The sequence below is a fragment of the Panthera uncia genome (genome assembly GCF_023721935.1).
Source record: "Panthera uncia isolate 11264 chromosome A3 unlocalized genomic scaffold, Puncia_PCG_1.0 HiC_scaffold_11, whole genome shotgun sequence".
In the NCBI taxonomy this organism is placed as follows: domain Eukaryota; kingdom Metazoa; phylum Chordata; class Mammalia; order Carnivora; family Felidae; genus Panthera; species Panthera uncia.
Genome location: NW_026057578.1, coordinates 13,584,563 through 13,601,342, shown reverse-complemented (window position 1 = coordinate 13,601,342; position 16,780 = coordinate 13,584,563). Strand labels below are relative to the sequence as shown.

General features: G+C 47.5%; 1 protein-coding gene across 20 annotated transcripts in view; it reads right to left on the bottom strand.

The window, feature by feature from the left end:
* Positions 1-16,780, bottom strand: part of ZMYND8 (zinc finger MYND-type containing 8) — a 124,437-nt gene that overhangs the window by 51,351 nt on the left and 56,306 nt on the right. For all 20 annotated transcript variants that reach the window (XM_049649913.1, XM_049649920.1, XM_049649906.1 and 17 more), the window contains 4 exons: positions 16,240-16,295; positions 12,150-12,227; positions 10,983-11,098; positions 4,770-5,251 (listed from right to left, as the gene is read on the bottom strand). In XM_049649913.1, the coding sequence (XP_049505870.1) occupies positions 4,770-5,251; positions 10,983-11,098; positions 12,150-12,227; positions 16,240-16,295 (732 nt within the window). The remainder of the gene's footprint in view (positions 1-4,769; positions 5,252-10,982; positions 11,099-12,149; positions 12,228-16,239; positions 16,296-16,780) is intronic.

The following is a 16,780-nucleotide window of genomic DNA, read 5'->3' as shown; positions in this document are numbered from 1 at the left end:
TTACCTCTCAGGGTATGATTATGTGCTATTCTTTACACAATATTAAAATTTGAAAGCAATAGTTTACATTCAGGGAAAAAAAGGACACAAAATGCGATGTAACATATTGAAGAGCTTCAAACCTGAACATGAAGCATCAGAACTTTGCTCTCAGTGCTAAAAGTCCAAAGCACGGCACGTCAACATCAGGATTCTCAACAGAAACTGGAGGGTCAACTACGCCCCCAGGGGCAACGTGGCGGTGCCTGAAGACACTTTCAGCTGCCCTCACTGTGGGCAGGGGCGTGCTACGGGCATGAAGCGAGTGGAGGCCGGAGTGATGCTATACACCCTGAAGTGAGTGCACAGGGAGGCCCAACCAGGCCATCGTCCAGCCCAAGCCAGCAGGGCAGAGATCGAGAAACTCGATTTTAAATCATGCTCGACATTTTCAAAAGCAAAAAGACATTTGGAAATGCTCGTTTCGATTAAGCTTTGACACGGATGCAAATCCTTTTGTAAAGCCGTAAATCTTGCTCAAAGGAAGAACTAATCGCCTTTGAAGTCACAAATAATTGAATCAGATTTTATACTTTGATGTACAATTCACGAGTGCGGACCAAAACCCATCATTTATTATCTACGTTTATAGGATCCTGGCCTGTGCTAAGTGCTATTCTGACTCCATGAAACAGGAGTCTTAGAATTAAATTAGCAAAAAATGCCCCTTCCCTCCCACGCACCCCGGCAGTCTGGAGGGGCAGAGGCAGAGGAGCTAGTGATTCTGCGCCAAACTTCGTCTACTTATAAAGCTTCGGAAACAACCTCCGTCTTCAAAGGGCAGTAGCTTGCACAACTCTTGGTGGCTTGCACAGATGAGCCACACAGCAGAGCATCACTGGACAGTCTACGACAGGACAGAAACTCCTATTTTGAAGGACTGTGTAACATGGAAAATATTCAGAACACAAGGTTAAGCTTAAAAAAAAAAAAACAAAACCTCAGGTGCCCGGATGGCGCTATTGGTGGAACACGAGACGCTTGATCTTGGGGTTGTAGGTTCAAGGCCCACAGTGGGCGCAGAGCTGACCTAAAAAGGGGGGGTGGGGAGGGGCGCCCAGATGACTCAGTCAGTTGAGCATCTGACTTCAGCTCAGGTCATGATCTCACGGTCCGTGAGTCCAAGCCCACATCTGGCTCGCTGCTGTCGGCACAGAGTCTGCTTCGGATCCTCTGTCTCCTCTCTCTCTGCCGCTCCCGTGCTCGTACTCTCTCAAAAATAAACAAAACATGGGGCGCCTGGGTGGCTCAGTCGGTGGAACGTCCGACTTCGGCTCAGGTCATGATCTCGCAGTCCGTGAGTTTGAGCCCCGCGTCGGGCTCTGTGCTGACCGCTCAGGACCCTGTTTCGGATTCTGTGTCTCCCTCTCTCCCTGACCCTCCCCCGTTTATGCTCTGTCTCTCTGTCTCAAAAATAAATAAACGTTAAAAAAAAAAATTTTTTTTAAATAAAACATTAAAAAAGAAGAAGAAGGAGAAAAAGAAAAAAAATCTCAAAACTGTCTACTGCAAACCAGGTAGTCTGTGGAGGCACTTGGTGCAGCCCACAGATATTTTAAATTTGAGCCAATATGTAAAAGTTGGGGCAGTCCACATTTAAAAAAGTATCTGAGGCTTCTCTTGAACCATGAGAATAAGGCAACAGAGCCCACATTCCCACTGGGCAAGAACCAGCAGGAAGGCCCCAGGGCCCTTCAGAAAAGGCATTCCTCAAGAGCATTCTGACAGGTCAGGTGGTGGTCTGTTAGTGGGGTGTAAGGAGTTCGCATCAGAAGAGTAAGTACCGCTGGGGGGGGGGGGGTACATACAAGCACCCACCATCAGGAAGAGTGTTATTATTTCTGTTCTGTGTTGTTCAGCCCCGTGACCACACTTCTCAGTCTTGCTCATCTCCATACCTGCCTGATCCCTAGAAATACCTGTTTTCAGCTTAATAGTATGACTCCTAAACCAACATAGAAAAACGTCCTGGAAAGCAGCTCTTCCTGCCAGCGCATCCTGTCCCCATGCTTTAATAAAATCACCTTTTTTGCACCAAGAAAAAAGAAAAGTACAGGTCCTGGAAACAAGTATCTAAGGGCTGACTGGGAGGTGGAATGATCTGTGACTTCAGTTCTATAAATAACAAGTATTGTATGACAAGGATGTACTGTTATGACAAAAGGAGTATACAAAGACGTTTTCCCTTCTCCCTAAACGGTAACCCCCAGTACAGCTACAAGACCGAAGGACTGTTAGTTCAGAGGGTGCGGATAACCCCCGGCGTTATAACTCGTAGCCGAATACATATTCATGGCTGAAGTCGAGGTCCTGCAAGCAGATATCGCCAAAGGCATTGATTTAGGCCAGGACGTCTAGATCAAGGGGGAGGCAGGACAATCACTGAGAATATAAACCGCTTTGATCCATATCCAGGACACCATGAGCAAAAGGCTTCTGGCTGAGCAAAGTACTCCTGAGAAAACTAAATCAAGTTCTATAGATTACAGACACCTGACTGAGTTCCTCCACACGCCTGCGAAACAAAAGGAAGGTTTCTAAACTCTCATAAAAGTTTTAGTTAATAACTGATTTCAGTGTGTAGCTTTTATGTTGCTGGCTACAAAGTTTTTATTGCTAAAACTAATACTTTTCTATCCTATGACGATTTTTTTTTTTAAATGCTATTTTGGATAAATCAAAATCTCATCTCAATGATACCCTCCCTGTGGGGCATTTCAGTAAATATTCCACTTCTCCTTGTACCAAACGCTATTGTCGCTGCTGACAGCAGAGGGCAGTAGGGTGCAATGAAAAGAAAATGGATGTAGCCTCAGGATCTAGCTGTGGGCACAGGCGCCTCCCTCCACTCTCCACAGAGACCTCAATTTTGCCCCCTGTAAAACGGGGAAACGGACTCAAGAGTTTCTTCTAACTTGGTCTATAACAGGTTAGCAAAAGGACCCACGGGCCAAATCTAGCGTACCGCCTAGTCTTATGTTGCCTACAAGGGTTACTTGCCATTTGCAAATGGTGGAAAAATCCTGAAGGGTTACTAGAGTTCATGAAACACACAAATCATATGAAATTCAAATTTCTGGGTCACAGCCACATATTGCCTATGGCTATTTCATTAATACAACAGTGCTGAATAGCTGTATAGTTGTGAGGGACAGAGAGCCACAAAGCCTAAAATATTTACTATCTGGCTCCTTACAGAAAAGGGGACACTTGGTGAGATTAAAACGATTTGGGGAATCACCTTCTCTACACATAGTACTCACTGGCCGCCTAACTCATAATCCCCAAATGATCCAAGCACATACTGGCAACAGGATCATATTTTGGAAAAAAGGACTTTAAGGGGCGCATGGGTGGCTAAGTCAGTTAACGGTCAGACTCTTGAGTTTGGCTCAGGTCGTGATCTCACAGTTCATGAGATCCAGTCCTGTGTCTGCCTGGGATTCTCTCTGTCTCTCTCTCTCTCTCTCTCCGCCACTCCCCCGCTCACACTCTCTCAAAAATAAATAAACACTTATAAATACATATTAAAAGAAGTAATAGGGGCACCTGGGTGGCTCAGTCAGTTGAGCGTCCGACTTCGGCTCAGGTCACGATCTCGCAGTTCGTGAGTTCGAGCCCCGCATGGCGCTCTGTGCTGACAGCTCAGAGCCTGGAGCCTGCTTCCAATTCTGTGTCTCCCTCTCTCTCAGTCCCTCCCCCATTTGCACTGTGTGTGTGTGTGTGTGTGTGTGTGTCTCAAAAATACACATAAAAAAAAGAAAAATGAGAGTAAACCCATTTCCTTGTAGAAGTAATAAATCTCTTAAGTATTTAACAGACAACCAAATAATATTTGGGTACAAAGAATCCAATTTAAGTCACCATTCCTTTCCTCACACTGGACCAGCACCCCCTCGCATCAGCTCTCCCAATCCGAATCTGAATCTGAATCCATGTAGGCATTTGCTGAGCAACCACCAGTAAGAAATAACGTAGCAGCCAACATCTTTGCAACGCTTACTATTTCTGGCCCTGTTCCGACCCTCTGTGGACACGTCTTCATTTAACCCTTAACAAGAACCTATGGGTCAGGTCTGTTATTACGTCACATCACAGGTGAGGAAACTCAAGCACCAAGACATTAAGTACCTGGCCTAAAGCCACGTGGCTAGTGAGTGGGAGAGTTGGGATTTGAGACCGGCAGTCTTATTCTTAACCACTCGCCATTCTACAGCAAGTGTCAATCAGGGCAACCAACATGTAAGGAGCGCTCTGGGGAGAGCACACGTTATTGCCGACCTTACCTGTCGCGCTAACACTGGAGCTCTAAGTATCGTGAAGGTATAGTTCGGATAGAAAAACAGTCTTTCGATTGAAGTACCATTCCTGAGAAACAAATTCTTACGGGAAGTTTTGTTGTGATAGCCCAAGAGGCGTCTGCTCTCAACTCTCAAGGATTTCTGGCCACCTCTGCCCCACTGCGAGGAAGGACCTCCATCTGGCCTTTGGGGACCGATTTTCTCCGTTCTTGATTCCTAACAGCAAAAATCCCTCTGGGTCACCCATTTAAAATTTTAAATGTCCTCCACTGGAGCAAAACCCCACAGAGGTCCCTTTGATTCTGAGACGCTGGCCAGCCAGAACCCGACAGGTGTGGTCCCGACCGAAGCCCTACGCGGCAGGGGACCGCCCCCCCCCCCCCCCGCCCCCCGCCCGCCCCCGCCTCTTCCTCTTCCTCCGCGGCTGACCTGTGCTCTTGTCCAGGAAGTCCATGGACTCCTCACTGGCGCTGAAGTGGCTCGACGTGGCCTTCTTCTCGGCGTCCTGCTCCACGTCGGAGCCCGTGTGCACAGAAGAGTTTGTGCTCATGGGGGAGCGTGGTATATCGGACAAGGAGATCCGACGGCCCGTGCCCCCGCTCAGCATGGGCTTGCTCATCAAGATCTTGGGGGACGCCGTCATGTCGAAGTTGAGCTTGACCTTCTCCTGCTTGTCTATCTTGGCGGCACCTGCGCTGGGATTGCTGGGATCGAGCAGCATTTGGTACTGGCTGTTGGGCGTGTACGGCGTCCTGAAGGGAGAGTAGTTAAAAACCCCGAACTTCCTGCGGATGTTCTCCACATACACCTCCATCTCTTGCATTGCACTGTTGAAGATGCTTTTCGTCTTTTTCACAGAAAAAGGAATTTCTTTGGACATGAGGTAGCAATTATTTATTGGAACCCAGGCCCTAGGAAGTGCAGAAGAGAGAGTTGAAGTCAACTTTGGTCCTTACAGAGATCCTTTTATTTATTTTTTTTTTTTTTTTTGAGGTTTTTTAAAAATTGGTTTTATTGCGGTAAGTTTAAGAGTACCACACGCCCTACTGTTAACGTAGGCACGGCTTTATTCATCGTAACAGAAATTTTATGCCCGATGAGTCTACCCCCATTCTACACTCTGATTCTATAAATCTGACTATTTTATTAAATACCTCCTCTAAGCGGAATTCATGCAGTTATTTTGTCTTACTGTGCCTGGCTGATCTCCCTTAGCGTCGTGTCCTCTAGGCTCAGCTATGTTGTCACATCATTTTTAAGGCCGAATACTATCCCATGAGATCTATCTACCACGATTTCTTTATCTGTTTATCTGTCGATGGACATTTAGGGTGTTTCCAGAATTTTTCTCCTTAACGCAAACCAAATTAGCCTGGTATGCCTGTCGACATTCTTAACTACATACTCCATTCTTTAAAAATGAGTTGGGGGGCACGTGGAGGGCTGAGTCAGTTAAGTGTCCGACTTGGGCTCAGGTCATGATCTCGTACTTTGTGGGTTTGGGCCCTGCTTTGGGCCCTGTGCTGACAGTTCAGAGCCTGGAGCCTGCTTTGGATTGTGTGTCTCCCTCTTTCTCTCTCTGCCCCTGCCCTGCTCATGCTCTGTGTGTGTGTGTCTGTCTGTCTCTCTCTCTCTCTCTCTCTCTCTCTCTCCCTCTCTCAAATAAACATACGTACATACATACATACATAAGACTTGGTTTGGGGGCTCCTGGGTGGCTCAATCGGTTGAGCATCTGACTCTTGATTTCAACTCAGGTCATGATCCCAAGGTCATAGGATCGAGCCCCATGTTGAGGTCCATGCTGACTGTGGAGCCTGCTTATGATTCTCTCTCTCCCTCTCCCTCTGCCCCTCCCCCGCTCATTCACTTGTTCTCTCTCAAAACAGAATTTTTTTTTTTTTTAATTTCTCTCTTTTGAGACAGAAAGAAAGAGCACAAGAAGAGGAGGGAGAGGCAAAGAGAGAGGCAGAGGCAGAACCCCAAGCAGGCCCCACAATGTCAGCACGGGGCCCAATGCAGAGCTCCAACGTATGAACCGTGAGATCATGACCTAAGCTGAAATGAAGAGTCAGAGGCTTAACCAACTGAGCCACCCAGGTGCCCCCCGCCAAAAAACGTTTTAAATGACTTGGTTTGAATGGTTAACACATGATTAGCCGTTCACACTTAATACACATGTTCTTACGACATGTTCTTATGACAGAATGTGAACAGCGATCTTCACTAAAACATTAAAAAGCTCATAGACTTAGTCATTTTAATCCATCAGAAGAATAATAAATCCCCTCTTGGCTCTGGGTGAGTAGAGAGTAAGGAAACATCACTGCTTCCAGGACTGCACCTCCAAAGAAAGAACTGGTCCCGAAGCCCACTCCTCTGCGTTCACACACAGTTTTCATATCTCTCGTAAAACTGGGGTTCTACGAGGCACTAGACGGAAACACCGGAAGACCGTAAACCTGAAAGGGGGTGCATGGCTTCGATGTGAGAGAATTCATGTGGAAACTAACCAAAGGACAGCCTCCACCCCCCATTCTCGGCTGGTTCTGCCTGCCTGCCTGCCTGACTCCAACCGCCCACATCCCAGCATGCTTTGCAGAGACCTCACGAGGCCATGAGCTGCTTTTCTGGGATTAGTGACCGAGCGGATGCAGGCAGGAGAGGGCAGTATAGCCTACCACTGCTCCGGGGTTTGGACAGGAGGCGGACCATGTGACATTCGATTCCCCAGCCTCCATCCCGTATGTATAGCTGGGAATCCGGCGGGAATGAACATTCCCAAGGAGGCCTTTTGGATTTCAAAGACCATAAAGTCAAGCCAGACACAGAGTGACGGGAGCAAAGTGGGCTGTGGGGAGGTAGAAATGCCACAGCCAGTCCAACGCAAGCACCGTCTACATGGAAGCGTCACAAGTGCCCGTGTAGGAATCTGACCCCCACACTGGCGAGTCTTCCAGCATTTGAAAGAGAAGCAAAAAATATGGACTACTTAGATTACATTCTACCCACGTTTTAACAGCTGGAATCTCGTTCCTATTTTGAAGAGAAAACGGCCCAGAGAAATAAAAGCGTGTGCATGGGGTGAAATTCAGGGCAGAGGATGGAGGTTTGCAACTCATGGTGATAACTAGGTCGTGACACAAACTAAAACCAAACACCCCAAAAATATCTAACTGCTCTCTCAACGTGCTGTAAATTACCAGCTTCTCATCACCCCAACTAGCTGCTGTCATCCTGCAGAGACCTGAGGAACCGCAAGAACGAGGCAGGGCAGGAGACAGATGCCCTCTGGGTGAGAGTCCGCGGCCGTTACAACTGGGGGAGCAGGAGTCTGGACGAGACAGGACGGCTCTGAGGAACAGCCGGGGTCCCCCCGCCGCTCCTGGACAAATGACTTCCCTTTCCCTGAGCTGGCCTCTGCTCTGTCATCGATAAAATGGAGGCTGAGCCCTTCCCGGGACGGGGTCAAGGGGAGCAAATGAAATGCACCTAGACCAGTCCCCGCAGCACCAGGAGATCACCAGCCAGCTGGCCGCAGGCCACTGTCACTGTGTCCCCTCCCGCCCGCCTTCTATCTGGGGTCAGGGCCTTAACTGTCTCCTGCCAAGGTCTCAAGCACCTTCAATGAAGGTACCTGCCAGTGATTTCAGGACCTGGTTTCTTTTCCTTAAAGCAGGCCCAGGACACAGTTGAAGGGAAACTTGATCTGCTTCACAAAAGAAAGCCTCTGGGGTCAATGTCCTGAGAGGCCACAGAGTCACAGGGCTGAGCTACACCCTACTTGGGGCCTCAAGGTTTCTTCTCAGTCAAATGGGAATAAATCCGCAGCTGCAAAAGGAACTTGAAACAGTGCCTGGTGCATAGAAGGCACTCAATTCGTGCCAGCTCGCTCTTGTGCGTTTAATAAGATATCTCCTGGATTTTTGTACAGTATCGTGAGTGTGAGTGTGTGTGTGTGTGTGTATGTGTGTGTGTCTGTGAAATCAAATCCCAAGAAGGCAAACATTCTTAAGGGACAAAAAAGCACGCTAGGAGACTATTCCGAACACGCCTTGATCTGTACAAAAGCCTCCCGGGACCTGCTCCAGTATTTATTAACTTAACGATGAACACGTGACGGGCTGTGACATTTCTTACTCTGTTCTCCTGACCTACTTTGCTTGCACAGGACCAGGCTGCTGTTTTGCTCCACAGCCCCAAAGCTGCTCCCGGAGAAAGAGCCTATCCATTCTCTTTAGCCTCCGCGCTGGGCTGCTGGGTGTGGCCAGTTCTGCTTTAAGAACATCTCCTAGGGGTGCCTGGGTGGCTCAGTCGGTTGAGCGTCTGACTTTGGCTCAGGCCATGATCTCACGGCTTGTGAGTTCGAGCCCCGTGTCGGGCTCTGGGCTGACAGCTCAGAGCCTGGAGCCTGCCTCGGATTCTGTGTCTCCCTCTCTCTCTGCCCCTCCCCTGCTCGTGCTCTGTCCCTCTCTGTCTCAAAAATAAATAAAACATTAAAAAAAATAAAATAAAATAAAAATAAAAAGAACATCTCCTGGGAGGAAGGGACGCTCCTCCTTTCAGGTTTCCCCCAAGCTCTCAGTGACTTCATTCCTGCACCCCCTAACCCATCCCCATGGAGTGCCCTTAACCGCTCCCCGTAAGGGGCTCCCCTCACCCAAAACGAGCCAACAGCTGGGCACATTCCCTCTGAGGGAACAAAAGACAGAGGGGGTTAGACAAACGTCATGGGCATCAGACATGGGCCGCTGCCTTTTTTCACCAATGCAGGGGCCCAGCTTCCACGACAGCTCCCACCCAGAACCAACCTACACCGTCCAGTTCTGGGGAAATGGCCTCTGGAACAGGGCTGGCAGAGCTCATGCCCCCCAAGACCGTCCAGAACTGACAGGCAGGAGTAAGATGTCCATGCAGAGTGAGCTCAGCTAAGAACAGAATCCAAGACTCTTAAGAGTCTGGGACGTATCTGGTACATGGCGGCAGGCACGGATCTCCCCCACCCACCTATATCCCCAGTATATCCACACTGGGTTATATTACAGAACGAGAATAATCCCGAAGCATCAAGATGGTTAACTCTTGCCATGCTACAATGATGTACAGCCTGACACGAATTCTTCTTGCCCTTCAAAGCAAAGGCAGAATCTGACCACAGCCCGTGTGATCCAGACCGTGCCCCCTTCCCCACCCATCACTTACCATCCTCTCCTCCCCTCTCCTGTCCAAACCACACTGTGTCCCAGCTCTCCCCAAGAAACAGCAGGCTGGCTTTGTCCCTCCACCCAGATCTTCTCTAAGCCCCCGCCCTGAGATCACCTTGCCTGTGTGTTTACTTGGGTATTTACTTGGGTGTCTTTCCCACTAGGATGCCAGCCTTCAGGTGGGCAGGGACGATGTCCTGCTCACTCCCGTATCCCCAGCATCCAGCACGTGGCCTGACCCACGGCAGCACCAAAAGGTTTCCAGCAAAGTGTCCAAAATCAAATAGAGCAAAAGACTTCCTATCAAACCCAGGACCATCCCAGCTAATTTCCACTTTGCCTCCAGACAAAGGATTCCTAGTAAATGATTTCGCAGATTACCAATCACTCTTCTGTCTTTATTTGCAAGGCAACAAGCAAAGTGAACAGAGTAACAGCTCTGACTCGGGTGTTTGATATTATAAACCGTACTTTCTGTATATTCTATCGGTGTGTATAATTTTTAGGATACATCTTTTTTAAGGTTATTTATTTATTTTGAGAGAGACCGCGAGCTGGGGAAGGGCAAAGAGAGGGAGACAGAGATCACAAGCAGGCTCCATGCTGGCAGCACAGAGCCAATGCAAGACTCGAACTCACGGACTATGAGATCATGACCTGAGCTGAAATCAAGAGTCAGACGCTTGAACGACTGAGCCACCCAGGCGCCCCCAGAGTTTTAAGTCTTCTCCCCCAACACACTCAAACACTTCTTCAAACTGCTTGGTAGCCGCCTGGAAAGGGTTTTGCCTCATCTGATCCTCACATAACTTGCTAAAAGAGAAATAGGATATTAACTGCTGCTCATCTGGGTCCACCTGCTGTTCTCAAGCCCATAGGATAGGAGACTGCTAAGAGCTAGAACAATTCACTTCCCTGCGAGCGAGGGAGAGGGGAGGGCAGAAAACGCTGGGCGGGGGGAGGGCTACCACCTGTTAAAACAGCCACCTCTTATAATGTCCTATTTGGCTTAAGAGAAAAAGGCAACAGGAGAGAGAACCACCCAGCACAATGATAAGAGATTCATTTACTGGCAATCTGTGGAAATACTTCTGATCCCTGAAAGCATTATTTTGAAAAGCAATTTGTGCGGTGGTTCAATTTACTCCACGAAATTTAAAAAGAACAGCACCACTTAAAATAGCCACGGAAACTATTCTGGTGCCAGCTTCATCAACGCAACTACGAAAGCATGATTGTTCTCTTCACATACCTGAAAAAAACGAAGCCCACACACATTATCAGCCGGAACGCAGCACAGGGCAGTATTTTTAACTACAAGATCACTGGTTGGTGTCGCGACAATAAACGACACGATAATACCTCCGCCCCCTGCTTGCGTCACAGTTATCGAAGGTTCAGTTAAAGCTGTACATTTGCAGCCAGTTTTGACTCCCACCTGTCATGTTGTCCAAAGAAACGAGCATCAACCTGTCCATCTTTATCCCTCAGAGCTTTTGCAGGCCAGAACGGAAACCCCTTCAGTTTCGCCCAGACCAAAGGATGTGGATTGCTCTGGGAAAAGAAAAACAAAATCCAGAGTTTGTACGTATTGGACAGCAAGATGCGCCATATACAAAGCTTGCCGTATGTGCAGAGACAGCCAGGCCACCAGCTGGAACAGGAGCAGTTCCACGCAGGGTCTCCCAAATGGGCTTCCCTGGGAGGGCATGAGGCCAGGAGGCCCGGGCGAAGGTGGTTCTGGGGTGAACGGAGAAAACAGGGAAGAACGAACCACAGACGAGATGAGGCTGGAACACTGGCTTGAACACACCGCCCTTAACCTAGGTGGCCGTGAGCAAGAGTGTCCACCTCTCCCTGCGACATGGAGACAGCGATGCCTACACCCTCTGTTAAGCCGGAGGATTAAATGGGCATTGTATCCAGCATTTAATAAGGGCAGTATGAGCTGCCTTTGTTCTCTCTTGAGGGCTGCAACTCTTCAGGGGCTTCATCTCCAAAGGCAGGAAGAGACGTAAACTATGTTTCACTTTTCCACGTTACTTGCCCAATCTCACCCCCCAGGAAACTCCAGCCCTACCTTCACTCACCCACCAGCCCACCCCGGGAACACCCTTCTCTCTGCAGAACACTGGTTTGGAAAATACAGATGGATGAAGAAAACAGGGTGATTTATCTCTTCCCATCTCCCCACCCCAAACCGCCCACTTGGGAAACACCACAGAGCCAATCCAGAGGCATACTTCCAATTCTCTCAAAACAGGTTCATCAAAGAACACACTTCATTATGACTCTCACTACCTCACTGCCTTCTCCCTAATGAGCCCCATTTTGCTCTCTAGCCTGCAGTCTGCCCGCGGTTAATAAACCCAGGAAGTCACAGTGCTCCCTCTGGCACATGGATTTTCAGCCCCAGATGTTTATTCCACCTGGATTACTTTCACTCTGCCATTACTTTATTGGTTAAAAAAAAAAAAAAAAAAAAAAGTTATTTAAAATCTTCTCCCAAAGTTTCATCAAATAAGCCACCCAGAAAAGGGGGCCTTGGGTAGTCCTCTAAGGCATGAGTTCTGAAAATGAAGTAAGGAAAGGAAATACAACTCACACAAGGCTCACAGAACCAGTTATCTCGTTTCTGGCAAGCAGCTAGGTAACACTCTGGACATACTTCAATTTCATTCATCTGTAAAACAAAAATATGTTAGGATGTGTCACGCAAGGGGCCTCACATCTGGAGACGCTCAAGGAATGCGAGAGGATATTAGCAGTTAAGATTAGCTACACCAAGTCCCTCAGTGGGGAACACCTCGGAGAAGAATCCAATCACCTCTCACCAACCCCCGAGATCCCACCCAGCCCGAGCCACCACCACCCCTCTCTGGACCACATCTGGACCAGCTTCCCGCTCTGGTTGCCACTGCGGTCCAGCCCCCAAGACACAGCGGCCAGACCCATCTTGCTCATCGTCCACACCTTGTACATCTGACGGTTGGCTGTTGCAAATGGAATCTAGGAGGTACAGGACGGTCCCCGGAACAAAGAATTCTCCAGAGTAAATGCCAGTAGTACAAGGCTGAGAAACTAACAAGGAAATAAATCTAAACTCCAGATCAGCTCCTTCAACACCGAGTGTGACCAGGCCTAGGCCGACCTGTCTGAGCTCCCCCAACACCTCCAGCTACCCCGGCTTCTGCTCGCTGTGCTCAATTCCCACCCAGCTCTGGTCACATCATCCAGGGCAGGTGGTATTTTGTCTAAATGGACCACAATCTAAAAATTATGTAATTGACCGACTGTCCTTCTCTGTGAAAAAATACATTCCTCTAGGGGACCTAAGTACGACTTAGAACCCACAAGCCCCTTTCTTGGATCTCAATTCAGCCTCCACCATTTACTAGCTCTATAACCTTAGGAACAGTTGCTTATCTTGTCTGTGCCTCCATTTTCTCATCTACAGAATGGTCATGTGAGCAATACCTACCAAATAGACAACGATTATAGGAGATAAATGGAAAACGTGTTAGGTGACACAGTGATCAATACACTGGTTAACATTTATCAGAGATCCACGCTGGGATCATCAAAGTGTTCTACAGGTACTAATTCATTCATTCTTTACATCCTCCAGAGGCAGGCCTGCTCTTTCCCCCATATTACGGATGGAAAAAATGAAATCCCAGAAAGTCAAGAAACCCGCCCAAGGTTCTCTGCAGCAAAGGGGCAGGACCAGGATTTGAACCCAGGCAGACGTGCTCCAGAGCTGACGTGTTTCACCTGTCATTGCCCTGTTCGTTCCTATTCTCTTCCCATCATCAAAAGACTTGTTTTTCTCTTTATCTCTGCATCATGTAAGGTGTCAGATACTCAGCAGTTGCTCAATATACTACTAAATAATAATTTTATAAATATAATTGACTAACTCAAAGGTCAATGGATAAATGACTGAATAAAGGAGCAAAAGAATAAATAGGAAAGAAAGTGGTGGCATATATTTCCTGTTCCTACTCACTCTACTTATGGGCTATTCTGAAGGTACTGGCAAGAACAAAGTGGTAACATAAGGTCCAGGGCAGCCCTGGCATCGAAGCCCACACAGCGGCAATGTATCGCCAACAGGTAGATTTAGAAATGCCAGGCACAGAGTACCTGCATCCAGTAAATTCCACCTGGGGGTAACCCACTGATTAAACACGTAGGCTTTAGCTCCCAAATCCAGGAAAACAAAGGAATCCCCAAGGGGAAAGCAGCTGGACAACTCACTCATACAAAACTCTAAACCAACAATGAACATATCAGAAACAGTATATCATCACTTGTCATCAGAAACGTGCAAACCAAGGGCACCTGGGTGGCTCAATCAATTAAGTGTCTGACTTCGGCTCAGGTCATGATCTCGCAGTTTGTGGGTTCAAGCCCTGTGTCAGGCTCTGTGTTGACAGGTTAGACCCCAGAGCCTGCTTCAGATTCTGTGTCTCCCGCTCTTTCTGCCCCTCCTCTAGTCACACTCTGTCTCTCTCAAAAATAAATAAAATCTTTAAAAAAGGGGGGGGGGGGCGGTCCTGGGTGGCTCAGTCGGTTAAGTGTCCGACTTCAGTTCAGGTCATGATCTCACGGTTTGTGAGTTCAAGCCCCACGTCGGGCTCTGTGCTGACAGCTTGGAGCCTGGAGCCCGCTTCGGATTCTGTGTCTCCTTCTCTCACTGCCCCTCCCCCACCTGTGCTCTGTCTCTATCAAAAATAAACGTGTAAAAAAAAAAACAACAACCATGCAAACCAAAATCACAGTGAGATGCCGTCTTGCAGGGAAAACATAGATACACGTATTTTTTGAATTATAATTTCCAAAACTGGAAAGGACACAGAAAAACTACCCAGGTTGTTATACATGTTGCTACAACTTTTCTAGAAATCAATCAGGAAATACCTACATGAAGCCTTTGCTATGTGTATAGTCTCAGACCTCGTAGATGCCTTCCTAACAATTATACTAAGAAAATCATCGTAAAAGCCATGAAAAATTGTTCTTCCTGTGTATTTAACTATCTGGGAAAACACTCTTAAGTGAAAACGTTGATTATAAAACTCTCTCTATAAAAACATTTAGAAAAAGGGGCGCCTGGGTGGCTCAGCCGGTTAGACAACCGACTCTTGATTTCGGCTCAGATCATGACCTGGTGGTTCGTGAGTTCAAGCCGCACATCTGGTTCCGCACCTTGATGGTATGGAGCCCGCTTGGGATTCTCTACCTCCCCCTCTCTCTGCCCCTTCCGTGAACAATCACTCTCTCCCTCAAAATAAATAAATTTTTTTCTAATTAAAAAAAATATGTAGGGCACCTGGGTGGCTCAGTCGGTTAAGCGTCCGACTTCAGCTCAGGTCATGATCCCGCAGTTCATGAGTTCGAGCCCCACATCAGGCTCTGTGCTGACAGCTCAGAGCCTGGAGCTTGCTTTGGATTCTGTCTCCTTCTCTCTCTGCCCCTCCCAACGTGTGCTCTGTCTCTCCCTCTCTCTCTCCCTCAAAAATAAATCAACATTAAAAAAAAATTTTTTTTTTAAATAATAAAAATATATATAAGTAGAAGGGTGCCTGGGTGGTTCAGCTGGTCAAGCCTCGACTTCAACTCAGGTTATAATTTCACTGTCCATTAGTTCAAGCCCCACATTGGGCTCTGTGTTCACAGCTCAGAGCCTGGAACAAATTCTGTGTCTCCCTCTTCCTCTGCCCCTCCCCCACTCATGCTTGCTTGCTCTCTCTCTCTCTCTCTCAAAAATACATTTTAAAAAATTGTAATAAGTAAGGGGCACCTGGGTGGCTCAGTTGGTTAAGTGTACAACTTCGGCTTGGGTCATGATCTCACAGCCTATGGGTTCAAGCCCCACATCAGGCTCTGTGCCGACAGCTCAGAGCCTAGAGCCTGGAGCCTGCCTCAGATTCTGTGTCTCCCTCTCTTTCTCTCTCTGCCTCTCCCCAACTCGTGCTTTGTCTCTATCTCTCAAAATTAAATAAAAATTTAAAAATTTAATAAAGATATGCAAAAATGGCAGTATCCTAAGGTATCCAAATGTTTCCCTTACAAATGAATGAATGAGTGAAGTGCACAAGAGGCTGAAATCTGCTATAGCTCGGTTTCTCAACTCTTACACTGGGGTCTAATAAATTCTGCTCCCTGACTATCCCACAACCACTGGGGCCTCAGGGTAGGCCCAGGAGGTTCACTTCTTCCGCACCATCAAAACCATGGGTATTTCTAAGAGGAACTGACTTCTAGGACTCTGCAGGCCACTCCCTGAGAAACAGTCAAAACCTTTCCCCCAAATACCATTAAAACCCAAACATCTTCCACAAGAAGACTAAAAGGGGCCTGGCCCAACGCCTCGGACTATGGGGTGAAGAAATTAAGAGCCCCATCTACGCAACCAAGAAAACTCAAGATGCCTCGTTCCTGACCATGACGCAAGCCTGAATAATAAAAGGTCATTTGCACCTCTTGAAGATCACGGCTAAGATAGCGTTGATTTCCGGCATATGGGGCGGGGGTGATCCCCTCTTCGTCACTTTTACGGGGCACCGTCTATGCCTCAACAAATTCCAAAACAGCTACCGTTACCCACTAAGAGATTCTGCAAATGGAACTCAGCCACGCCAGCCCCTCACTCTGGGTGCATTTAAAACAGGACAGTGAGAAACACATACCTCATGCTCACAGATTTTGATGACTACTTTCGCTATCTGGGTCAATTTGTGATTTCCTAAGGGAATAAGAAAATAATGATTAATTCAAATGGAAACACGTTTGTAACACACGGCTTTGGGAGTACACTTCCCCTAACAACCTTTCAACTTGCTTTTCCCCAGGATTAAGCTTTTAAAGGCTAAAACACAGGATTCTGGATCCTAATATCAGTTTAACTTATGTGACTTTTCCCAGAAACACTGACCAGTCTTTGGTGCCTCAATGTTCTCTCTGAAACTGAGCAATTTGTGTGGGATTCCTACAGTTCACAGATGAACATTTGGAAGATGCTTTTCTATTCAAAAGGCTCCAACTAGTGGAAAGGAGCCTTATTCACCCATTGTTCCAGACTCCAGCCCATGAAGGGCAACAGAGGAGAGAAAATAATTAAATGAGTAGCTCTGCTACGTCTCGTGCCTCAAAATACATTTTCTTATTAACTCAAGAAGCCTTATCAGGAAGCAGGTATGAACGTTCCCATTTCATTAATAAGTATGTCAA